Raw genomic sequence first — 27,122 nt, forward strand, 5'->3', positions numbered from 1 at the left:
TGGATGTTTGAGGTATGTATATATAGGTACATATAAAAAAAACTGTTTTCATTATATTACTTATTCACGTCAGACAATAAACTCGGCGAATCTCAATTTATTTATTTATTTATTTGACACTTTGGTACATTGAGTACATGTGCTAAGTCATAATTAAAAAACAAAAATAAAACTACAGAAGTTGAACAATACAAAAACAATAAATATGGTTCACGTCCACAAACGTTCACAACATAGAAGTATTATATAAAAAATCGGAGAAGCTCTAGCAAATACTCTCAAAATGTCATGAAAAAGTGCCGTGCAAGAATTCCTCAAGACTGTAGTAACACTTCTGTAAGAGAAGTTTCTTCACCTCAATTTTAAAAAGTTTATCTGACTCGATTTTCCTAATAGATGCCGGCAAGTTATTATAACAGTTTGTTGTATTAAATAGTGGGGAGCATCTAAAGTGAGCCGTTTTGTGTGAGGGGGTTCTTAACAGTTTCCCATGACGGGTGTCTCTACCATGTATATCCGCATTTGTGACAAATTCAGTTATATTGTTACGGGCAAAAGTGACACACTTCAAGATAAATAAAGAAGGTGCCGTCAATAGGCCCTCTCTTAAGAAAATTGGTCTACAACTATCTTGAAAATCTATATTAAAAATTAGTCTCAGCAATCTTTTCTGAGCAACAAAAACTCGTGGAAATTCCCTTGCACATCCCCAAGAAATGATATTAAAGCTAATGTGAGAATAAGCCATAGAAAAATAGACATTCATCAATCCAAAATTATCTAGAGTGTTTTTCAATTGTTTGATTGAGTAATATGCGGAATTGAGTTTGTTGCAGGCCTTCTGAATATGACCGCTCCAGGTCAAATTTTCGTCTAAAGACTTTCCTAAAAACAAGACTTCGCTGGAAGATCGAATACCATTTATCGTGGAAGAGTCACTGCTGAAATTTTTCCTAATAAATGATTTCATTGAAACAGATTTAGATTTATTCAGAATAAGTTTGTTACGTTGACACCAAGCACTGAATTTATCTATTATTTTATTTATTTTGTCTGACAACTCAACTTCGTTTTTGTCGGCCACAGTAATTGCAGTGTCATCCGCAAACATGGTTATGTGATACTCAGAAAAGAATTCAGACAGGTCATTTATGAAATTGAGGAACAACAATGGTCCCAGGACAGAACCTTGAGGCACTCCTAGTTTTACATCTTTGGGACTTGATAAAATTCCATTGCAGCTAACTATTAGACTACGGTTTTCCATATATGATTTCACCCAGTTCAATAGATTATTTGGGAAACCTAGGCCTGCAAGTTTAATTATAAGAAATTCGGAAGAAATGGTATCAAATGCTTTTGACAAATCGAAAAAAAGTGTTACAACTAGTTTATTCGAATCAACCTGTGTATAAATGAAATTTAATAAATGGTATGAAGCTGATTCAATTGATTTGTTCTTCCTGAAGCCATATTGGTTATTACTAAAAAGATTATTTTGATCCATGTAATTCAGAATTCTGTTACTAACAACTTTCTCAAACAGTTTAGAGAGGGAACAAAGTAAAGATATCTGTCTGTAGTTGTCTACCTCAGTTTTGTCGCCTTTTTTATATAGAGGAAATATGAGAGCCGTTTTAAATACATTTGGAAAACAACCTACAAAAAATGACTGATTCATCAAAAACAATAGTGGCTCGATTATAAGGTCTACAATTTTTTTCACAGTAACTATTGAGATACCATCAGTACCTGCGGAGTTTTTATTTGCCATTGTTTCCAGAGTACCTAGAATTTCAGTCTTTGTGAATGGGGATGTATCGAAGGGATACTGACTAACAGTATTTGAAAACTCCAGAGAGAAAATTTAAGAAATAATAATGCAATAAACTTTATTACATGTGTAATATAACTCGAAAAAGTGCGGTAAGTATAACCTATAAATAAATAAGGAATGTAACAATGTTTAATAATGATATTAACAATTATAATATATAAATAGGTAAAAATTTGATTTCAAAGTAACAAAAAATAAATATTTCATTAATACATAGCTACCTAATTGACCACTGTTACAGCTGCAATATTATTTTGAGAAAGGAGCACTGATCAATGATTTTAATAATACCTGACTGAAATCCCCCGACACATTTTCTTTTTATCTCCAAAATCCAAATATGGATTGTGAGGGGATACTAAAAATCCTTCTATTGAAAAGGTCTACTTCAAATTTCCTCAGACAGATTTAGATGTGCTGGTAATTTTGAGAAATTATAGTAATTTCTTGAATAATGCATTTTTATTTCATTTGTACAAATGTGAACTTGTAAATTACTATGAAAAATGTTCACCTTTTTAAAAAAGTATGTCTGCTGGTTTATTCTTGAGAACAGGTTGGTCTTAGATACCTAAGAAAGTTGAGAAATGTTCGGACAGTAATTTTTGAATATTACCGGAGTTTTTTCCCCCACCAAATCGTTATTTTTAACACCTCGTGTTTCGATCACCAAGTGATCATCTTCAAAAGCAAACTGTAATGTTTGTAATAAAATATATGATTTGCGTAGATCACAGCCTCATAAAAAGTCAACCTAGTGCACGAAGTACTTCTTGTATCTTAGGTAAATATGACCCACTTTTCACCTTAGCAATAAAACGCCTTTTTTATATTTTAGAAATCTAAAAAATATGGAAAGTTAAAAAAGTATATTAATTGTCTAGAGGAATAATTAGTTGTTTTAGTTTGAAACTATTAGCAATTTTTTTATATTTACCCCCATAATCCAAACAATGAATAACAGTAGGAGATTGTTAATAAGTTGAATTTTCATCTCTCCACAAAGATTTCTGTTTCAACCTATCACTAATTTGGATCACAATGGTGCCCCCCCTATGTGATTTATTTATCACTATTTATTTAAATAACAGTATTGAATACATGTATCTCTTGCAACATTCTCTTGTCTTTTTGATTCATTTCATCTTTTGGTTTCTACAATAATTAGAATTCAATAGCTAGGTTGTTTTTGGAATTTAAATAAAAAAAATATACTCAAGAATTTTCTACTTGAAATAATTTAACTAAATTTGCTCATCAAATTGGAGAAAATATTAGAGAGAACAAAATCCAGGTTGGTAGGTCAAGGTGGAATTGAACTTTTAGTATCAAACGTTTCATTTGTTACTATCTGAGGACATGAGTCATTGCTGAATCTTAGAGGTACTACCTTAGCCCTCTCACTCAACGTACATACCACTGAAGATGTCTGTCGCAGTAGCAGATGAAACATTTAATACTACAGTTTGCATTCAACCACATCCAGCTTTGATTTTGTTTTTTCTTATCGTGAACTGGACCAAGAGACCTTATGTTCTTACAAGGAGAAAGTGTATTTTAATTGACAAGTGGGCTAAAAAATGTATTCAGTCAGATATTCTCACCTAATTTAAAAATCAATTGTTCAGCACTCCAGAATTGACTAAACTACAAATTGTGGATAGACATTCTATGTTTTCTAAGAGATGTTTGTTTAAAATATATTCGATTTTCTAATCTATTTATTTACAATGTTTTTACTTAAGTTACGCGCTTTGGTTTTCTTTATTACAATAGAACTGATCATTCAATTAACAATCTTGAACAACTTGTTTCATTTTTAAATGTATCACAGTACTGTGATTCAGAGTCCAATCAATAATTAGGTACTTCTTTTGTATATGCTGCCCATTTGAAAATGTTAAAAAGTGACATTGGAGGCAAAATTTTCAGTTTTCCTGAACAATGAGGTAACATACGGATCTGTTGCTTAGTTAAAACATATAAAAGGAATACAAAAATAATAAGGTTTTCCTTAAAGTTTATGACTGGTGACATCTTTGAATTTGAAACTGTTATCAAATTGATATCACTTCTTATAAATTGGGTGATGGTTGGAAATTATTCAGTGTTGAACTGTCATAGATTTGAAAAAATTTAGGAAGGGACCAAAACTGTGGATAATTTACAAAAACAATTTTTTTTTGGTATTGGGTTATAGGCGAGACATATCAAGACATCAATAGAGAATATTTGATATTTTTATATAACTGTTGGTTGTAAATTAAACAAAATAAACATGTTCTGATTATTGAATATTATGCTCATAAATAATCTGAAAAAATTAAGGAAGAAATATTTCCTTTTGATCGCCATTTCGTTCAAAATTTGAATTTGTATTTCTCTAAAATATTTCATATTTAATTACTCAAAATAACAGTTTTTAGTATCAGGATATGAAGAACTGCTAATACTTGAATCAAATTGAAATATTTACGTGTAATAATCAATGCGATTATTCAAATTATTGGTCCCACCTCTAAAGTAAGAATTTCTAGATCCCCTCTTTGTATGAACAATTGAAATAACTATTTATGATAATAATTATTCAGATTTTCACAATGTAGACTTCATTCCACTATATAGTACTTTCCTCAGTTGGACTGGTGAAACTACTTTGCAGTGACAAACATATTGGAAATAAAGTCTATATTGTTGAAATTTGTAATTATTATCATGAATAGTGTTAGTGATTTTCAACAAGTCAACAAGGGTCAGATGGAGTGAAACATTCGTAGGCTAACACACAGATGGCCCTAATAGAATTAAATCCATATGATTTTTAGTTAAGCCTAACCTTCAAAATACATGTGTAAAAATTTCACAGCTGTCGGACTATTATTTTATAGGATAGAACGTTTTGAGTGAAGCAACTTTTGTTAGTTTGAAAAAAATGGATAAAAGGAATTTCATGTGTTGATAAAGCATTGCTTTTTCACGAAGAAAAAACCCTTGAAGCCAAGGCTTGGCTTGATAAACATTATGCGGACTTTGCACCAGGAAAATCAACCATTGAGAAGTGGTCTGTCTGGTAAGTTAAAACGAGGTGGAATGAGCACCAAGGACGATGTACGCAGTGGAAGCCCTAGAGAGGCTGCTACCGACGAAAACATCAAAAAAGTCCACAAAATAATCTTGGAAGACCGCAAAATGAAGTTGGTGCCGCGCGTGCTCACAATCGATCAAAAACAACAACGGATTAATGATTTTGAGCCGTGTTTCGGCTGGCAAGGTTATGGTATCAGTATTTTCAGATTCGCATGGTATAATATTTATCAACTATCTCGAAAAGGGAAAAACTATCAACAGCAACCGACTATTATATAGCGTTATTGGAGCATTAGATAGACGAAAACGCGGGAAAATGCCCCATTTGAAAAAAAGAAAGTAATGTTTCATCAGAACAATGTATCGTGTCACAAATCAATGAAAACGATGACAAAATTGCATGAATTGGGCTGAGAATTGCTTCCGCATCCACAGTATTCTCCAGATATGGCTCCCAGACACTTTTTCCCAGACCGCAAAGAATGCTTGCTGGAAGAAATTCAGATCCGATGAAGAGGCATCGAAGAATTGTATGACTGCCATAATTACTGTATCCTCCTTGAAGGAAACTATATTGAATAATAAAAATCAGAAAAAGTTTTTTTCTATGTTAGTCTACGAACTTTTCAATCCAACTAGTATTGAAAAAAACAATAGAAATAAATACCCATCTCAAGCCTTGAAACCAGTAAAATTGTGGAAATAATGAGTTTTACATAATGACGTGACTATTTACAAAGCATTACCAACTACTATTAAAATTTTGGAAGGTCAGTTCCTAAAAAATATCTAAAAATCATTTATATTAATGATTATGGCTTTTTACTAATTCAGTATTATTGTATTATATTATTGATAAACAATTAGATTTATGCATATTGACTTAAGGTCCACCTTATGAACATTTGTTTCTTGTGGATCAATAAATAATGGAAAATAATTGTTTCCTATAACAATATAGATTTTCCAACTTGTTTTTTCAGATTATGAAAGATCATAATAACCAATAATACAAGACCGATGTGATATGAATTAATCAAATGCTCCTAAATCGGAAAGTCTCAAATTACGATATTCACTGTTCATTCAATAAAAATATCTTAATATAATACAAAAAAAAATTGATATAAAAATGTTTTTAGATAAAACTATGTGCCCAAGAATATGTATTTGATCAAAGTTGACATCAAAATGAGTAAAAAATACAAGAAGGTTTTTGGGAGTATAGGAAAAGCACAAGGAATGTATTTCTTAGCGAATCCATATTTAAAAATTCAAAATTTCCTTCTCACAACGCGAGTTCCCCTTTTGTAATGATATTTTTATTTGTGAATAAATGTATGTAAATCAATAAATACTATAATACTCGAAAAATAGTAACCAAACGAAAATATTGTCATCACAAGGGGTTCTGAAAAAAACTGGTCCAACATTCAATTTCTTTCCCACAAAATTTAAATGAAAAAAATAATATCACGATCTCTATACTTTCATGGATACCTTTCTCAAAACAAACCAAAAGCCTTAACGAAATTAATGACTCAATCAAAATTTCTGACAATACATCCGCGGTGTAATACAAAAACTGCAAAGAGGAATGAAAAAAAATTACCATACTAACTCAGGAAAATGGGTTTCCGATCCTTCTCGTACCAAAAGTTTTTTGCTCTTGTTCTGGACTCCTCAATACTTCGAAAGGTACAATGGAACTCTTAATTATATCCCGATCATCAGTAGGAAAATCTTCGAAACTCATATTACTGAATCCTCCATCAGTTTTGACTTTGAGCGACGATCTCTTCGATTTGCCACTTCCTTTTTTATGAGAACTGGATGTTTTGGAAACCTTCACCGGCTTCGTTGGGAAACTAGGCCCATCATCAGACACACTGTCGTCTATCAGACAGTACTTGGACTTTTGATCTTTGTCTTTCTTTTTGTCCTTTTTTATTTTCTGAGGCATTTCATGGCCTTCAGAATTATTGTCATTCGTGAAAGTCAAACTTAATTTACTCCGAGACGTTTTGCTGGGAAAATGCTTCAGCTTTTTATCGGAAATTTCTTTAGGAATGACGAGATCAGGAAAAACAATTTTTTCAGAAGGAACGATAACATTATCAGTAGATGAGCTGATGGATTTAGCAAAGGGCGTGTTGTCAAAATTTGACTGGAACTTCTCATCGTTGAAATACTTGACTGTTTGGCTTGGACTCTCAGTAGTTCGAATAGCAGTAGTAGTATTTATTATCAGCTGATTCGTAGTTGGCAAAAAATCAACATTCAAAAATGGGTTGAGACTAGGAGTGGTAACAGTTTGATTTTCTTCGCAATCAGGAAACACTACCTCTTTAATTTCACTTTCGAATTCCACGCTTTCTAAAGAAATTACAGATTGTTTTTTTGAGGAATCTTCTACCACTGTATCTTTGCCTTTGAGCTTAGACCTCCCGAAAGGTGCCAAAGCAAAGACATCATTACGGTCCTCAAAACTGCTAGAGGGCGCTATCCAAATATCAGCCTTATTTTTGTCCTTGTCAGGCCTCCACTTGTCATATTTGATTTCACCGTCAGAGTCAAACTCATCATCTAAAAGTAGCGGGCGTTCGCCATACTGATGTCCTACAAATAACATGTCTTCCGATTGAATAGCTGCTTTTTTAACTAATTCACGTTGTTTATTCCTTATTATCCTACTTGTACAGTCATCTTCATGGGTCGCCATACTTTCACATTCTGCGTGATAAGCTGATGAACCACACGTTTTTATGCTTTCACTAATTGTTTCGCTAATTGCATCTTCCTTAATCGGGGCAGGAACGTCTTCATCATCTATTCGTAAATCGCTAGCTGACCCAATCGAGTCATCAGAATCTGCATTGGTGGAGTTTTGATCGTTGCTGGATTGCTTCTTCTTCGCTTTACTGTCAGTTTTCTTACGATCAGATCTTAAACTCTTTATAGGCATTTCTACAGTTTTGTATACAGAATGCAGTTTCTCAGGAATATTGATTTTTTTCTTCTTCTTCGACTTAACATTTTCATCTTCCGAACTGCTGTTTGAGGACATGTCGTAAACTGGTTGTGTCAACTTTTCGTACTTTGACCTATCTTCCAAAGGTGCTTTCACATAAGGAGGTGATAAAGGCGTATCACTTTCCAATTCGGCATTTAAAAGTGCTTCACCTTCAGATGGTACGTTATTATCGGGTGAGCAATCAAATGTCACATTTTCTTCTAATAAAGTTTCCGTCATTGGTTTTTTAGAGACTCCTTTAACTGGAATGAAAGTCTCAGAATTAATACATTACACTGAAACCTTCTAAATATATCAAATAAACATAATTTTAAAAACATACCTTTTTCTATATTGTTTCAGATTATTGTTTGAAAAAATTGCTCGGCTGAAAGCATCAAGGAAATTCATTGTATTTATTTTAAAACAAAGATTTGAGGGTGAAAAAGATGTGCCTGTGTTCATTTCATTTTTTTTATATAACTGCTTGATCATATGAATGAACATCCCACAGGGAATGAAGTATGAACATTTCATTCAAACAATTGGCTGATATTCCTAAACATTTTTAGACTGTGATGAAATTACTTCAGTGAATTACAGAAATCTTAATATAGTGACAAAGTGGCTCAAACAAACTAGAGATACCTGTACAACTGAAATATTTGAATAACCATCTATTGGCAGTATATGGAATAAATTAGGAAAGGAATTTCTGGCAAAAACAAAACAATCTGCACTGATAGCAGACAAGCTCTATTAGCCTTGAACAGACAACGTGTTACCTCAGGGCTAGTACTAGAGTGCCACCAAGATTTAGCCAAAGCCTCGGTAGATAATAACATTATCCTGAGGTGGGTTAAAGGACACGACAGGAGTAAAGGTAATCGCATTGCCAACTCTACACTCAGCCTCCCTACTATAGAGATACAGATACCACTAGTCATGATAATAATTGAAGATTTTCACAATATAGACTTTATTTAGAAATGCGTTTCACTACATAGTAGTATCCTCAGTTGGACTGAGTCCAGTGCATTCAAAAAATTATTATTTTTATACCAGTGAAATTATTAAGGGAACCAACCTTATCCAATTTGTAATCTAACGTGGGTAGTACTTAAAACAACTTATCAAGAAGAAACATATTTGATGCAAAGTTACTTAGAATATAATAACTTGAAATGAAAATTTTCAATAAAACAAAATCTAACCTGTAACCTACCCTAGCCGAAAATAAATGCTATAAAAACTATACCAAATAACCGAATAAGTGTAAAACATTCAAGGAGGTGATTCCTCATCGAAAAAAAGATAGGATCTTTCATATAAAGAAACTTCATTGGAGCATCCCTTGTTAAGATACAGTCCCTTGAAGGGGGTACATAAAATTTGTATACCAATTTTTTTCACAAGCACTGAAAAAGTTACAATATTGAAATTAACCTGAAAACGTGAAAAAACCTAACCTAAAATTACCAAAAAGACACTTAGCCAGTAATTTAATTGGTTCACCCCATGGTTGTAAGAGATAAAAAAACGCAACCCCTAAAATTTATTTCCAATGTAACTTTTTGTCTTATTATTTGTTTACCATTTAAAAATTCATTTCCGATAGCCTGTTTCCTTCTAAACAAAAAAGTCGCTTGAGTTTTTTGCCCAAAATAAACCAGTTCGCAGCAAAAAATTATTTTACGAACAACTACAGAGATACATCGTCATAAATGCGAACTGGATTTATTGTTATTTTGTAGTTAGTACCTGCATTAAACGATTAAAGGGTAGTAAACAAAACTAATTTATTAATAACAAAACACACTACATGTAGAAATCATAGTAAATGTTCAATATGTCTACCTTCAGACATTACGCATGCGTCTAGACGTCGGCGCATTGAGCCACGTATTCGCTCAAATATTCCTGGAGTCTCTCTGATTACCCTGCACGCATCGATGATGTGGTTTCTTAAGTCCTCTACATTGCGAACAGGAGTACGATAAACCAAATGCTGTAAATGGTCCCAAATAGAGAAATCGAGAGGATTGAGATCCGGGGATCGAACGGGCCAGTTCTGTGGTCCTCCTCGACCTATCCACTGATTTGCATATGTTTCAGTTAAATGCTGACGTGCTACTTGACTAAAATGGGCTTCCTCCTTCCTCCACCCTGAATGCACTTCTCTTAAAAATTAAACGTATGCCTCACCATTTAATCGAGGAGGTAGAAAATGAGGCCTAATTAAATCATCCTCATTAACTCCGAGCCACATGTTGAGAGAAAACTGTTCTTGATGGTTAGTTTCGACAATAGCAGGAGGGTTTTCATCAGCCCATATGTGGTAATTATGAAAATTAATAATCTTGTCCCGAGAAAAACTACTTTCGTCTGTGAATTCTATCGTCTTCAGAAAGTCACTATTTCTTCTAATCATTTCCAGCATCCAATTGCAAAATTCAAGACGGTTCGGAAAGTTTCGCGGTAACAGTGGCTAGACTCGTTGCAGATGGTAAGGGTATAAGAGTTGTTCCTTTAAAATTCGAAATACCGTCACATGATCAACATTTAGCTAGAAAGCAATCTTTGTTGTACTGGCAGTAGGTTGTTCTTCAATCAAATTAAGTACTGCTTCCTCAAGCTGTGGTGTTCGTACTTCTCGATGGCGACCACAATCCTGCGTTCTTTTGTCGAATGAACCATATTCTCGTAATCGTTGATGAAGTCGAGCAAATATTCTATGTGAAGGATGCTGCCGTTGAGGATATATTTCAGCATATCTTCTAGAAGCTTCAAATCAATTTTCCTGCGACAGACCGTAAACGTAATGCATATCAGCCATTTCCTCATTTGTGTATGCCATTTTTATAACAAGTGAATTATTAAAGTAACAAATTAAGAACAGAACAACAACACACAATTAGTATTAATTCAATTTCGAAAATTCACAAACTGACAGCGTCATACCAATTTAATTGTCACTATCACTAATAGCGACCTAATAGATAGATTAGTTTCGTATTTTCGCATTTATGACGATGTATCTCTGTAGTTGATCCTAAAATGATTTTTTGCTGCGAACTGGTTTATTTTGGGCAAAAAACCCAAGAGACATTTTTTGTTTAGACTGAAACAGGCTATCGGAAATAAATGTTTAAATGGTAAACAAATAATAAGACAAAAAGTTACATTGGAAATAAATTTTAGGGGTTGCGTTTTCCACCCTTTACAACCATGGGGTAAACCAAATAAATTTCTGGCTAGGTGTCTTTTTGGTAGTACAAAACGTCAGGTTAATTTCAATATTGTAACTTTTTTAGTGCTTGTGAAAAAAATTGTTACACAAATTTTATGTACCCCCTTCAAGGGGCTGTATCTTAACAAGGGATGCTCCAATGAAATTTCTTTATATGAAAGATCCTACCTTTTTTTCGATAAGGAATCACCTCCTTAAATGTTTTACACTTATTTAGTTACTCCCTGTATACAAACAAATGAGTTATCACAATTCAAACCAGTTAAGATCCGTATGGTTCACCACAAGGTTCTTTGATTGAGAAGTACAAAAAGTTGATGACATCAGTAATGTGATCCTTTGTTCCCGTGCTCCTGAATGAGTTAGACGAGATTGTCATACCTAGCCGCTTTTTTGCATCAGAATGTTTGCCCAAAGGCAAACATGAAGAAGGTTCAACAACAGAAACTTGATCAAATATTATGTGTTTGGAGTTAGAAGTGAACAAGCTAAAATGTTCATTAGCCTGTTCTTCGAGAAGCTGATGAGAAGGACCTGAGGCTAGTGATAGTACTGCTTATAATTGGATAGTGTTCACCAAAGAACCACCTCAGTAAAATTTGTAAGATCTGATGGTTTCTAAGAAAATACAACACATAGCACAATTTTGTTAAGAACAACTACACAATAAGCTATTGAAGTCAATAACGTGAGTCACAAATATTTTCCAGTTTGGTGGTGATTTGTTGTGAATGTTGTCTCTTTAGGTGGTACTTGCTGACAGATTTTCAGTTATAATAAATCTCATCAACTAGAACATCTGGCAATATGTTGGCATATATAAAATCATGGAAGGAAATAAAACAGCAATGGTGTAAGAATAATTTCAACCGAAACAAAGACAGAGTCAACATTATTGAAATCTGGCTGCCTGGACTAAATTGCTCTCTAGCCATTTATTTCAACCAATAGGAACGAAGCCACGCCCACTATCGATGTAATAAATTCGGAGACCTAAACCAATTCTGTAGTATCTGTTTCAAGTTAAGGTGAGAACAACCAACACTTCGTCTGTTGGTTCATTGCCTTTGAGTCGTAGACACAATGTCAGACATAATAACCAGCAGACCACAGCCAACAAACCCGGAAAATAGCTTTGACACATTATTTCGGAATAGTTTATTTTCATCAGCTCCCAATTCGCTGATTCAATTCGTCATCAACAAATACCACAGAACCACTCAAAACGGCGAAAAATAACTGCTGTTAAAAAGGCTGTTTCAAAGTAACAGAAGTGGGTTACTACTACTTTTAAATATTACAGTATATTATTCTTATATGATATTCTAAAAACGTTAATCTATAAACACAACAACATATTTTGACATTTGTGTGAGAAGATTTGATTAGTTACTCAACTCTCTCTTTCATTATTTATTAAAATTGAAATCCCACCACCATTATTCTGGAACAGCCATTTTTAGAAAAAGCCAAGAAAATTCCGAGTATAAATAAGATTGTTCAGTTTTATCGCCAGTTTCGAAGATATTGGTGGCTCATTTTAGAAAACAGTCGACCTCAAAGCTTTAGTTTAGCGTCAATAATCCTCAAACCACCAATATATTCTAAAGTTTACTTTTGCCAGATAGTGTGAGGTTAAATAAATAGAGAGTTTTAACATAAAGCAATTTTATTGCTAAATAAAATACAATAATAGCTGTACAAGAATAATATTAATATCATTCTAGTTAGTAGAGACAATCACAATACAAATTTTAAATTTCCCAATGGTAATAAACAGATAAAAGGTGGAACTGGAACTTCTGGCGTAGAATAAATACAAAAAATAATCACTTTTCCTGAGCACCAGAAATACAATACTCTTTTCGACAAGCATTTCACCAACTAAGTTGGAATAAATTCGTCAAGAAGAGTATTGAAGTTCTGGTGATTGCGAAAACGTGCTTTATTTTTGAGTAATCAACGGAAATAAAAAAACAATAAAATGAAAGACATAGAAAAAAACAAAAAAGCGTAAAGAAATAAGAAGGGATATGAACCTTTTTTTAAAATAAAAATATTTCTAAAAAAGCTGTTCCAAAATCATCATAATTAGGTACCTAAATAAGATATTGATAATAAATGAATAATAAGAAGAGAAAAATGCTTTAGTTTATCATTTGTACCCATAAAGAATCTGAATTATTATCAAGAAATGCAGTTTTGAAGGCAATTTAATGATAGATTGGATTTTTCCATCTATTTCAAGTCCATAATTCGTGAATATAGTTAACTTACAATTTGAGTGAATTTTATGAAAATTCGTTCACAAACAAATTTTACTTCAAAGAATACTTTTTCACTTTGGTTTACTGGGTACTGTAGATGAAGCAATAGCAACCATTAGTATTATTATTATTATGCTGATGATAACAACTTCTGTTGCATTGCGAAAAGTGTTACAGTTTTGGCATGTGGCTATGTAGAATGAGTATTTGTGTTAAACTCATATTGTGATATAAAAAAAATTCAAAATCAGAGATGAGGAAATAAACGTAAGTTGTTACTCACAATACCCGTACCCACTTTGAGTTTGGACTTGGAAACAATCCCAAATTGGAAAATGTTAGTGATATAAATGATAACATCTACTGATGCGGTATAAATTTTCAAAGCCAGAGACAAATTCCAGCATTGTAGTTTTAGAAAGAAAGTGTAAAGAAAATGATGTCTCGTTCACGGACGAAGTAGAAGAAATCGAAAACCAGGTCAAAGAGACGATACGAAGGATACGACGGCAACGAAGGGACAACGCGCAACCCCTGACACTGACATCACCCGAGGAAGTGAAGGCATCGTGAGGTGTCTAGCCACTCGGAAAGCCCCAGGCCCCGACCAGATACCAAACTAGGCACTGAACGCCCTTCCAAGGAAGGGTATAGCGGTAATGACGAATATCATCAACGCTATACTCAGACTACAGCATTTCCCGTACCCGTTCAAGGAGGCAATGGTCATTCACATCCCGAAGCCAGAGAAGAACCACATTTTTCCGGATAACCGTAGGCCAATAAGCTTAACCCCTTCCATAAGCGAAGTGGCAGAACGAGTCATCTTGAAAAGTCTAGAAGACTAAACCAGGGAACTGAAAATCTCACCAGATGAACAGTTCGGTTTCAGATCCGAACACACGACAGAGCTGAAAGTCCTGAGGGTAGTAGACTATGCGACAGAAGGTTTCAACCTTGGATACCACAGTGGAGCGATATTCCTAGACGTCTCCATGGCATTCAACAGAGTTTGGCACGATGGACTAATAGCCAAAATGAGCAATTTTGGCTACTTCGAAACAAATGGTAAGACTAATCGAATCTATTCTAGCTGACCGGCGATGCCGCTGCGAGTAGGACAAGAACTCTCCACCATGCGATTACTGGAAGCAGGGGTCCCACAAGGTGCAGTCTTTTCGCCACACCTCTTCTCCGTATACACAGCAGACGTTTCCAAGTCTGAGAACAACTTCAACATACGCGGACGACACAGCTCTACTGGCGAGATCAACTAGCCATGCGCAAGTTACCAGATACTTGCAACATCAGGCGGACAGATTAGAGAAATGGGCCAACCTTTGGAAAATCAGCATAAACCCTGACGAGAGTCAGGAGGATGGTACACCCGGAAGGAAACGTCAACTTCAACGGACAAGAGATTCCGTGGACCAACGAAGCGAAATACCTGGAAGTCACTCTTGACAGAAGACTAACGTTCAGGGCACAAGTACGGCAGAGAATAGGGCTGGCGAGAGCCGTCAGACAAAACCTATATCCAATTATAGGTCGTAAAAGAAACATGGAACTCCAACTGAAGTTGCTGATAATAAAGACCGAATTACTACCAATAATCCTGTATGCCTGCACTGCATGGAGCCAGTGCGCAGCGACATACAGACGAAATAACCAGACGTTCATGAACGCGTACGTGCGAGCTGCCGTAAACTCTTCAAGATATATATCGAACAGATAATATTCCGAAACCTGGACTGAATATCCAGTACGTAGAACGCGCAGAAAACGTGTTTGACAGAATCCGATCACACGACAATCCAGCGTTACGCGACCTACACAAAACAGATTCCGAGAGAGAGACAAACACAAGAGGCCAACTAAGCAGAATCAGAGACCACCCTCGAGAGTCGCTATCAGGCGGCTCCGGTAAGAATAAAAACTTTTTAACCAGATCTCAGATTCAATTCTATTTCAGACTCACTGGGGAACACTTGTTCGCGATATAAAGACACTCGTCTCCGGTTAGTTTTAGTGTCCGACCGAAAGTTCGGTTTCGGTTGAGTTTCGGCAAAAAAACGGGTTTCGGTTTAGTTTCGGTGGCAAACTTGCAGAAACTACGACCGAAACTGCATTCGGGAGTTCTCGTGCTGTGATCGGTCATGTTCGGCTCGTTGGATTTCATACAAGCGAAGAAGACATTTTGAAAATATCGAAGACTGCAAAACGCTGTGATTTAAAGATAAAAAAAATAAAGACTGGCTGATTATAACAACGTTTTCTTTATTTTTTCCTCAAAACATAATCCTTGTGAGGAAGTTTCGGTTTCGGCCGTTGCCGAAATTCAGTTTCGGTCGTAAAAACCAGTTTTGGTCGGACGCTAGTTAGTTTTTGGGGGCCCCATGCAATAATTACATTAAAGTAAAGTCACGACCCAAATGATATTTTTCACATTCCTGTATATTCTTAAAGACATTTCAGGATTAAATCCATTCTCGTGAAACCCCCTTTTTTTAATCATTCAAAAACCAGTTTTTAGTAATCACAATTGATACTGAGAACAATTACAATTCAATTCCAAAATCACACATTATATTCCTTGGTCTTGACATAGACTCATTAAAAGAATTGCATAATGAATAAACTTCAGTTCTGTTTGAATAAAAAAACAGTTAGCAGTATACTACGGATAGTACACTTCTCAGATATATTTGCTTTTAGAGTTTGTCTATCAACTCAGGTAATGTATTTATTGTCTAGAGATGACCAAAACTGTTCAAAAAGCTCAATAATTTTGATACCGACTTTATTATTTATACTTCTTGTATCTATATTATTAGTAATCATTTGATAACGTCCATGTTGGTACCTAATATCCCCAGTATTATTATTATTGTTTTCAAAAAACATATTCCTCAGTAAAACTTCTGGAATTTATTATTTCTTGAAAGAATTTCGATTGTTGACTGTAAAAAGTGTGTTATTAAGTGTGGTTTTTATCTCACTTGACATCTCCTACATAGTCTCGTCTTGAATAAGTGTTTCTTAATGAGCACGAATATGTACAGAATTCCATTTTGAAAACTATGTTTTGATTCGCTCTTTTTTGGAGTACCCTATCAATGTGAAAATATTTAAGCCAAAAAGCAGGACCGTCACCAATGCACACACACACGTGATTTTATTGTGGTTTATGAAAAAAAATGTGGGCTTGTGTCTTACAAAATAGATCTTATTTGTAATGATAGATATTGTTTATTGATCAAATAGAATCCTTAAACGAAGGTGACGTAGATATCTTATTTAAGTACCTATTATAGTAATAGATAAAAGCAAATGTAAATATAAAAATATTTATGACTAGACAAAAATTGTCATTAGTTTTGGAATGATAAAACTATTTATAATCAATACTGTCATATAAGAACTAATATACCATAAAAAATTATCTTCTATTTCAATTCTAATTATTCCTAGGAATATACACAATAACAGCCCTTCATCTGTTGGGTATCTTTGGAATTAAAAAGAACTGCAAGCCATTGCTCGAATAGCACATGGAAAAGCAACTGGTAACTAGACAATAACTAGAGTATACAGTATTAATATCGACTGAATATTTATATCATCTAAAACAAACATCCTTGCATTTGTACCTATTGATAACCTACCGAACTGGATCTTTTGTAATTACAGGAAAGAACGTGAATTTGTTTATCTCTCAAAATTTCCGTATATTATAGAAACAGAATGTGACCTATATTCTGTGTTATCAAATATTTAATTTAATATATGTTGACCAACTTAGGCCAACATTTAACCAAACTATTTTCATTTTACATGTTTTAGTTAACTAACTCAGCGACGAAATCTATTTCCTTTCAGAATCAATCAATCGTCAAGCAGATTTACGAAATTTTCGAACTTATCTGTCAACTGAACAAATACAACTTCCATTCTGAGTGAATATGCCAGAATGATCAATTGAAAAATTTTTCACAAACCAATTTTCATAAGAATCTAGGTAGTGAATCCCGAAAAATTGAATTTTCTAGAAATATAACATTTTTATTACACACGCCAGATTAAAAACATTACCCGCTGGGTCAACACATATCTGTCTAGTAGGGCACACGGAATATCAATTTGAGGCCCCAAAAAAATGAACGGATTGATATTCTCACAGACAGTGAAGTGACAAAAAAAGTTTTTACATATTTCAAAGTTATCAACTTTGCACGGACGGTAAAAGTGAATAAAGATTCAACTATAATACATTTTTTGGGATTATATAAATATATCCTTCTCAGAACATACTGTGAAAACAAGAAAAAAAGTACTTGTAGTCCGCTGGATTTAAAAATCAGTGAAAGTTTGTGAATTTTACAAAACAAGTCCATAAAAAGCATTTTACATATAGGTAATTGTGAACCCACTGATTTTAGTCATTTTAGTGAATCTTTACTACTTTAATAGATTCCGTTCAGGCATAAAAAACAGCGAAGTAGAAAATGGCAACCCTGTTTAGGTGCTGACTCAGCATTCGTGCAGACTTTTCTCAACCAGGCGAATTCAAAAGGATGTACGAATTCAATTTGTATTAATTCATTTTACCCTGTCTAGACTTCCAGTCTAGTCTAATTTAGTTTTTTCAGAATTTCGTATCGAATAGCAATTTTTCTACAATTTGAAATTTTCACTAATTCTGTTGACTGTTATATTTTTTTCATTTTTCAGATTATTAATGTTGCCTTAGGAAAATACTCATTACTTCCTGTGGTCATTAAATATTATCATTATTCACGTTCACTTCTTTAACGTCAGAAAAACTTAGTCCCTTCAAGTTTTGTGCATGAAATTATGATTTTTTCAATCAGTGATCATACATATTTCATGATAAGTATATCAGTATGGTAAAAATGCATCTTGTCTGCAACCTCCAGTTGAGCCATTCATCTAGTTTTTAGAAAACTCCTAAACTTTAATTTTTTCACTTAGAAATTATCATGAGTTTGTGTAAATTAGATGTTTAAATTTTAATTATAAAGTAAAATGTATATCGAATAAAAATAGTATCAAAATAATAGGACAACAATCCTTCATTAAATAAATTTTTAAATAAAAATAGTCACCTAAAACTTTAGTTATTCAACTCAACTTACAGCATCTTGTAACTTCAAAGTAACCCAAACAGATTAGTAACTAAGTAATTTGATAAAATGATTTGAATAGATTTGTGGTGTCATTGCAATAACTAATACTATTCTGACATGGTGACTTTCTTCATTCACTGGGATAAAAAGACCTAATAAGTGATGTTATTAAAAAATGCAACAAAAGACCACCCCAAAAAACATACCTATACAAGTGTTAGTAACAATTGAAATGAACAAGAATAATAGAAATATTGAATTAGTATATGCAACAGGTAGTATTATACAAGATGGGCTGATAAGTTCGTAGACTAACAGATGGCACTGCTAGTATGAATTCATATGATTTTCAGTTAACTCTAACCTTCAAAAGACACGTGTACAAATTTCCCAGCTAACGGACTAATAGTTTGTGGGGATAGGACATTTTAAGAGAAGCAACTTTTGTAAGTTTGAAGAAAACGAATGAAAAGGAATTTCGTGTGTGTTTGGAGACAAAAAATACTGTTGAAACCAAGGCTTGGTTTGATAAACGTTATTCGGACTTGACACTACAAAAATCAACCATTGAGAAGTGGTTTTCTCAGTTGAAACGAGGTGAAGTGATCACAGAGGACGATGCACACAGTGGATGCCCCAAAGAGGCTGTTACCGAAGAAAACATCAAAAAAATCCACAAACTAATTTTAGAAGACCGCAAAGTGAAGTTGATCGAGATAACTGAGGCTCTAAAGATATCAAAGAAACGTGTTGGCCATATCTTGCATGAATATTCGGGCATGCAAAAGCTCTATTCAAAGTGGGTGCCGCGCGTGCTCACAATCGAACAAAAACAACAACGAATAGATGATTCTGAGCAGTGCTTGAAGCTGTTACACCATGAAAAACTCGAATTTAGGCGTCGTTTGTGACAATGAATGAAACATGGCTTCATCATTCCACACCAGGATCAAAACAATCGTCATCTGAGTGAAACAACTGATGCGCGCAAACACGCAAAGACGCTGACAAGGTTATGGTATCAGTATTTTGGGATACACATGATGTAATATTCATCTACTATTTTGAAAATAGCGGAAAACTGCATCATTTGAAAAAAAAAAAAAAAGAAAGTGATGTTTCATTAAAACAACGCACCATGACACACACACACTGTAAATTTCTTCCACATCCACCTTATTCTCCAGATCTACTCCCAGCAACTTTTTCCTGTTCTCATAATTCAAGAGAATGCTTGCTGAAAACAAACGTAGCACTGCTGAAGAGGTAATGATCGAAACTGAGGTCTATTTTGAGGCTAAAGACAAATTGTACTATAAAAATGGTAAGTATTGAAAAATTGTACAACCGATATAATCGTGCAACTATATTGAATAATAAAATCAAGTTTTGTTAAAAATGTGTTAAAAATGTTTTTTTCTGTTAGTCTACGAACTGTTAAAGCCATTGAAATGGAGGAAAAGTGGTTATTAATAGTGGTTTCGGAAGGTGTTGCCGTGGTAACCTGCAGAAAATCTCAAGATAAACCTAACACATTTGAAGATCAGTAAGAGTGAAAATTAACTGCACTAATTATTTTTCGCCAACTTTGAATCAATAAAACATATATTAACAAATCATTTTTCCCAAGGAAGTCATTGGTTGTTAAAGACTGTCACATGATTGTCAGAAAAATATTATGACACCCATTCCCTTGTAAACATAATTTTATTTCAGACAAGGCCTTGTTTATTCGACTTTTCACATCAGCTTTGTACGTCAGTAAGCATTCAATTATAAAAGTCTAAAACAAGACAATACACTAAATAAATTTTGGTAGGTCAATTTCCCAATGTCAAAAATAACTAGAGAGAAGCGTGAATTAAAAAAACTCTGAGACATTAAGCCTGATTACCTGAGGAATGTAGTCCTTTGTGGGTCCGATCACGAGAACGTATAGGAAGGCTGAATGGGGCGCTACCGAAGGGATCCTCTGACACTGACATGACCAAACTTTCCCCCGATTTGATGCCTTGCAAGCCTGAAAAAGAAATATTTTTCTGTTACGTAAAACTGCAGAAATACATGATTATACCTTAACGATATAATGACTAGTACAATTCTTCAAGAAATTATTTCAACTAGTAATTCAGATTTTGGAACTCGACGTTATCTTGAATGATTATATTTACAATTGAATTTTGAAATTATTGTGATATAAAAAATGTTTATGGTTGAATAACTATATATAATTTTATTATCCCTTATTAAAGATACTCAGATTAAATGGGAGACTAAAAATATGAAAGAGCTAATTCATTTACTTATTGGAGAAAAATTGAAAACCTTTCACCATTTAGATTGTTCAACAAAATAAAGGTTGGCAGTAATAATAGAAAATAATTTGAGATTTGCGAAAAAAATAAAAAGTACAAAGAGACCTGGTTGCCAAAATGAATTAAAAGGTCTCGGAATCTATAAACGAGTACGTACGATAAAGTATTTTAATCTATTTTGTATATTATCTGTTACATAACAAACCCATTTTTTTTCAATACCAGGAAGATATACATCGTCAGCCTACCACCATCATGAGAGTATTGTTCAACAGAATTCAACAAAAATTTACAAAAAGTTGACATCTTACAGAAGCTGGAGCTAAGCTTTTTTTGGTTCCCTTCGTATATGAGAGATTTAATAATATATAACGTAATAATACAGATGAATAAAAATGAAAGGTATAACACAGAGTAAACAACATTGTTCGTAAAATAATTCATTGGCAACATTTTTATTTCTCTAGATAACAAACAATAAACAAACAATTTATTTTCATTAGTGGGCAAGGTCATCATTTACCTACTTAATGGAATGAGAACAATTTTTATCTCAAGTCAGTGTATTTCTGAATAAATATTTTTGACAATTATTTTCTTGGGTGGTTACACCTTTGTCCTTTTAAAAGTGCTTGATTTCAGGTGATGACAATGTTATTATGAGAACCTACTCTGATTCATCATTCAGCTCACAGCTAGTAAGAGTACGGCTCTGCCATACTTTTACCATCTGACCTGAAAGACCACTCACCATACAAACATATCGGCTTCGTTAAGAAGCTGGGTTTATTTGGTCGATTGTGAATAGGTGTGACCAAACCTAACCTAACCTAGCTCACAGCTCAAAAATCTCATTTATTTATTACATTTCCTATAACCACTTATGGATGATTAAATATTTTTTTTAATAATGCACCTACACCTAGTAAAAATCGAAGGGACAAAAATATTAATTGGCTGAAAACTAAAAGTTGCCGTCCTTTCATGAGTCTCTTCAATCTTGAGAATAAAAAAAGTCGCAGATGGCCAAATCTGGTGAATACAGTGGATAAAAATTACGAGCAAGCAATGACAAGTGAGCCGGTGCATTATCGTGATGCAAAATCTATGAATTGTTTTTCCGCAATACCTGACGTTTTCTTTGTATTGCTTCTCGCAAGCGGTGCAACTTCAAGATAATACTCCTTATTGACCACACGACAATGTAACAAGAACTCCTGATGCACTTTGTCGCGGTATACGAAGAAAATAGTGAGAAAAACCTTGACATTTGATCAAACTTGGCGTGCTATTCTTGGTCTTAGCTCTCCAAGGCTCTTCCGTTGGGACGATTGGACTCTGGTTTCAATGTCTATTTATTTATTTATTTCAACGGACAAGCCAATTTTTACAAATATCTTTTTATAAATTGTACATGTGCTTACAGACTAAAGATACATCAGATGTTTTTAATCGATTTTTTGAAGGATAATAATGATGAATTAAACAATTCCAAGTTAAGATGGTAATGATTTGCTGATTTCAATATCCTACATATTGTTTCATTCTGACCATAATTGGTTCTACAAAAAGGAATTTTAAAAATATCACTATTTCTGGTTCTTCTATCATTCACAGAGAGAGTAGTACAAAACTCAACTATTTCTGGAGAATCAATATAGCCGTTTAATACTTTGTGGACAAACACAAGATCTGTTTCAAGTCTCCTATGAGTTAAGGTGTTCATGTTCAATATGTTCAATATCTGTGAGTAGTTATACTCTCCTCTATTTAATCCTAACTGAGAAGCAACATATCTCAAGAATTTGTTTTGACACCCCTCTAACAACTCAACATCAACATTATAATAGGGTGACCATACAATGGAGTTATACTCAAGAATGGATCTCACTTGTGAACAATAAATCAGTTTTATAGATTCGACCCTTAGGTCTCTAGCAGAACGAAGTGTAAAACCCAACATCTTACGGGCTCGAGATGAGGCTTCCGTTATTTGGTACTTAAATGGCATTTTTGAGTCAAAAACGACACCTAAATCTTTTATTTTATTCGTTACTGCTAAATCATTCCCATTAATTTTATACGAGTAATCATATACATTATTGATCCTTGAGAAAGTAATTTTTTGACACTTATCTGGATTCAAATGCAAAAGGTTGACGTCACACCAGCTAGAAAATGGTACCAAATCACATTGAAGTGCCTGAGCATCTGATATATTTTGTATTGATTTGAACACCTTTAAATCATCTGCAAACATTAGAAATGAGCTGGAGGTAAAAACAGTGAAGACATCATTGATAAATAAATTGAACAGTAATGGGCCTATGTGGGATCCCTGAGGAACACCTGATGGCACATTTATCGATTCAGATATAGAGTTGCCATATTTAACGTATTGAACTCTATTGTAAAGGTATCTTTCAATCCAATTTAAAACATCTCCCTCTAAACCCATTAGCAATCATTAGGTTATGGTTGACTCTATCAAAGGCTTTAGAAAAATCTGTGTATATAGAGTCCACTTGTAGCCTATTTTCAAGATTATTTATGATGTAGTTTTCATAAAGTAATAAGTTCGTAGAAGTTGATTTCCCTTTGGTAAAACCATGTTGTTGATTGATTATGATGTTTCTGAAATCGAATGAAAGTTTTCTAGTGATTAGACAGTCCAGCATTTTGGGCAACTCTGACTGATTGCGTATGCCTCTATAGTTTTAACCATTGTTACGAAGTCCACTTTTATGAACTGGTTTGATATAGCTTTGTTTCCAAAATTCTGGTAATATTCCTTTTTCAATAGAAAGATTGAATAGCCAGTGTAGTGGTTTTGCTAGAGTATAAATACAATTTTTAATCAGATGCAAGAGTATCAGGACCTGTTGTTAGTTTAAATGGTAGTTTCAAAGCTAAATCTATAACTTCCTTAATATCTATATTATAGTGGCAGACGTCAGCTACATTTTGAAATTTGAATTTGGGGATTTCATTGACCGTAGTGCTGTCATAAATTGTTGAGAAAAATTTTGAGAAAAGATTAACTATTTCATTAGCGTTATCAGTAGAGATATCATCATAAACCATACGGGAAGGGAGATTGTAAAGTTTCTTCTTATCATTAATATATTTCCAGAAGTATCGGGGATTAGTTGACATTTTTTTTTAGGTTTTTGAAATATATCTACGATAGCACTCATCTCGCATGGTTTTTCAATGAGATCTGAGATATTGAAATCTATGAAATGCTTCTACATCACCACTTTTATATTCTCTGTGTGCTTTTTCCTTATCGAGTATGCTTTTCTTCAAGTCTTTGCTGAACCAATTAGGAAAATTTGAGGATTTGTCATAACCATATACCCATGATTCGTCTCCAATTATGACCCTTTTAAGCAAATCTGGATCGCCTTTGACGACATTTAACAATTCCTGAGCAAGGCTCATGCGACGATTTTTTGGTCAAAATTCAGCAATTTTAGAAAGAACTTCTCTGCCACACGTACATGCCTCAAATTAAAAAAAAAAAAATGCATGACATAAGCCAACCGATGTTCCGACATCCTCAGTAACTTCTCTAATAGTGATTCGACAATTCTCCATAACAATTTTCTTCATATTCTCAACATTTTCATCGGTTGTTGATATGTTGGGGCGTTCACGGCGAGCTTCGTCAATCACATCTTCTCGACCTTCTGTCAAAAGTTTGTACCACTTGTATACATTTTTATGACCGTATGCCACTGTTAACATTTCGAGTTTTTTGAGCAATAAATTCCATTTTTTACATGCAAATTCTTTTATCTATTTTTTCGATACCAGAAATCGCAGAATACTCGAAACACTTCTAACTTTTATGCCTCTCACCAACAAATTAAACATGCCTAAAAGTTGGAACTGTGAACATCTTTATGTTCTAGACTAGTCTTTCTCAAAGTGAGCGATAACGCCCCCCTGTGAGCGCTGGAGGCCTATAGGGGGGCAGTAAAGGGCACAGAGAAGATTGGAGGGCGTTGAAGCGGTTTAGGGGGCGATAGCTAATTTAAAAATGTTTTTTGCTTCCAACACAATCTTTACCGCTTAGTGCGCGTTTCCTCGTGTAACGCCATCTAGGGAACTAGACAGTAACTATTTCCTGTCCGATAGTTGTCAAACTGTACAATAGATGGCGGTAAGCTTCAATGCGAAGCGAGAAGTTTCTAGTCTCCATTCTCGAAAGTACTAGGCCCGCCCGCTGCCTCATATAAAAGCGCGCACGCCATCCAGCCAGTAATGTCATTCGACGATATTACGAAAACAAGCGAATTTAGTTAGCAACTAGCTAGGTAAAGTGCTGTACGTGCGGTGGTGAATACTGTGAGTGGTGTCATTAGCAAGTTTTCAATACTCGATTCTGTACTTCGGCATTTTTGAACATTTTTGAACAATGGAAGAATCGTTTGGAGAAGTGCGTTGTGGTCAATGACGAATATTTTGAAGATGATCAAAATTTGGTATTAAAATATCGAGAAATAAAGAAGTTGTCGAAATTCCCGTTTTTCTGGGTCCCCCCTCTTATGGTCTTATTTTTTGTCAACTGACCTTGAAATCTACTTACTCCAAAAAATATCCATAGTTTCCCAGGTTCATTATTAGAAAGCAATAAATTTGACAAATAAAAGCTATTACTCACTGCTGCCGCTACCCCTCCGAATTTTATCGAATTCAGCACCGAATATATGGTCCTCTGTCATTTGACTAAAAGGTGTTTCTTCAAAAGGATTCCAGTCTGCAACATCAGCTGAAAGAGATCTGCTGTCAGGCCCTAATGGATGGCTCAGGTCTGTTGTAGAAGCTGATGTACCCATTGGTGCCAAAATTCTATTTAAATCTTCAGGTTCTGTTGGGGAGTTATTGCTACGCGGTTTCATTGATGATTCAAAAGGAGCCAAAAACTGAGAAGTTTCTGAAGCGTAAGTCCTATAAAAAATATTCTGTTTATATTTGATAATGAACGTTAAAAAAAATCTAAAAATAGAATTACAATAAAGTTAAGATACACAATACGTTGTAAACCTTTGTGTATATAGATCTGCTGATTTTGAAATGTACGTCGGGGAAAGTGGAGACATTTTCAACACTGCATCAAAGTTTTCCGGGTTTGTTGACCTTGGTTTGCAGGTATTTAACTGAGACAACAGACTCGATGCTCTGGATATCCTCTTAGTGTGTTCTGCATAGTCACAGTCATAGATCTTTATTTGCTCCAGTTACATATAATGTACATATATAAACTCCGAGGAGTGTGGAACATGTCAGTAGTAAATAACAACTAAATAACAAATCAAAGTTTTACATTCATAATCAATATTATCTCACGAGTAGTTTTAAGACACAAATATATATATATATATATATATATATATATATATATATATATATATATATATATATATATATATACAAAAATCAGGCATATGTAAATAACATTCATATAGTTAGCATACTATCATTTAAGAATTCCTGCAAGCTATAATAAGGTTTTTCTACGAGATAGCTCTTCAAACGACATTTCATTGTTGAAATTGGAAGATTTCTTAGAGTTAGTGAAAATTTATTGTAAATGTTTATAACGCTATATTTGACATTTCTCTGTATGTACGTATAGTTGCATTTCTCATTTCTAAGATCATTCTTTGTTCTGGTGTTGTATAAGTGATCCTTTTCACAGTTAATGAAAAGTTCTGATTTGTTTTCTGTTACAAATACTACTGCTTCATATATATATAGAGATTTATCAAAGTTAAAATTTTGCTCCTAATAAAAGCTTCTCTGCAGCTATAGTTTTTTTTCATCTTATAGATATACCTAATACATTTTTTTTGTAGTATGAGTATCCTAAAGATACCAACAGAGTTTCCCCAGAATAATATTCCATATTTTATTCTAGATTGAATATAAGCATGGTATGCAGAGAGGGTAGCTTCAGTTGAGACATGTTCCGACAGTATTTTCAATGCATAGCAATATTTTGCAATATTTTTTGATAAGCTGTCTATGTGATTTTTCCAGTCCAGTCTCCTATCTATCAAGAGTCCCAAAAATTTTACCTGATTGCATATGTTTATATTTTGATTATTATATTCAAAGGTATTCAACTCTGGCGAGGATCTATTTGCGAAATGAATTATTTGAGTTTTGTCAATATTAAGTAGTAAGTCATTTGCTGT

General features: G+C 33.9%; 1 protein-coding gene across 1 annotated transcript in view; it reads right to left on the reverse strand.

The window, feature by feature from the left end:
- Nucleotides 1–4,917: 4,917 nt before the first annotated feature.
- Nucleotides 4,918–27,122, reverse strand: part of Nak (Numb-associated kinase) — a 41,762-nt gene continuing 19,557 nt past the window's right edge. Inside the window, exons 8-10 of the mRNA XM_074178811.1 lie at nucleotides 25,586–25,872; nucleotides 20,496–20,621; nucleotides 4,918–8,200 (exon numbers count right to left, since the gene is read on the reverse strand). Of these exons, the coding sequence (XP_074034912.1) occupies nucleotides 6,546–8,200; nucleotides 20,496–20,621; nucleotides 25,586–25,872 (2,068 nt within the window). The 3' untranslated portion in view covers nucleotides 4,918–6,545. The remainder of the gene's footprint in view (nucleotides 8,201–20,495; nucleotides 20,622–25,585; nucleotides 25,873–27,122) is intronic.

This window comes from Leptinotarsa decemlineata, unplaced genomic scaffold, assembly GCF_025532065.1.
Source record: "Leptinotarsa decemlineata unplaced genomic scaffold, Ldec_3_MD MMD2_tig00004307_RagTag_RagTag, whole genome shotgun sequence".
NCBI lineage: Eukaryota > Metazoa > Arthropoda > Insecta > Coleoptera > Chrysomelidae > Leptinotarsa > Leptinotarsa decemlineata.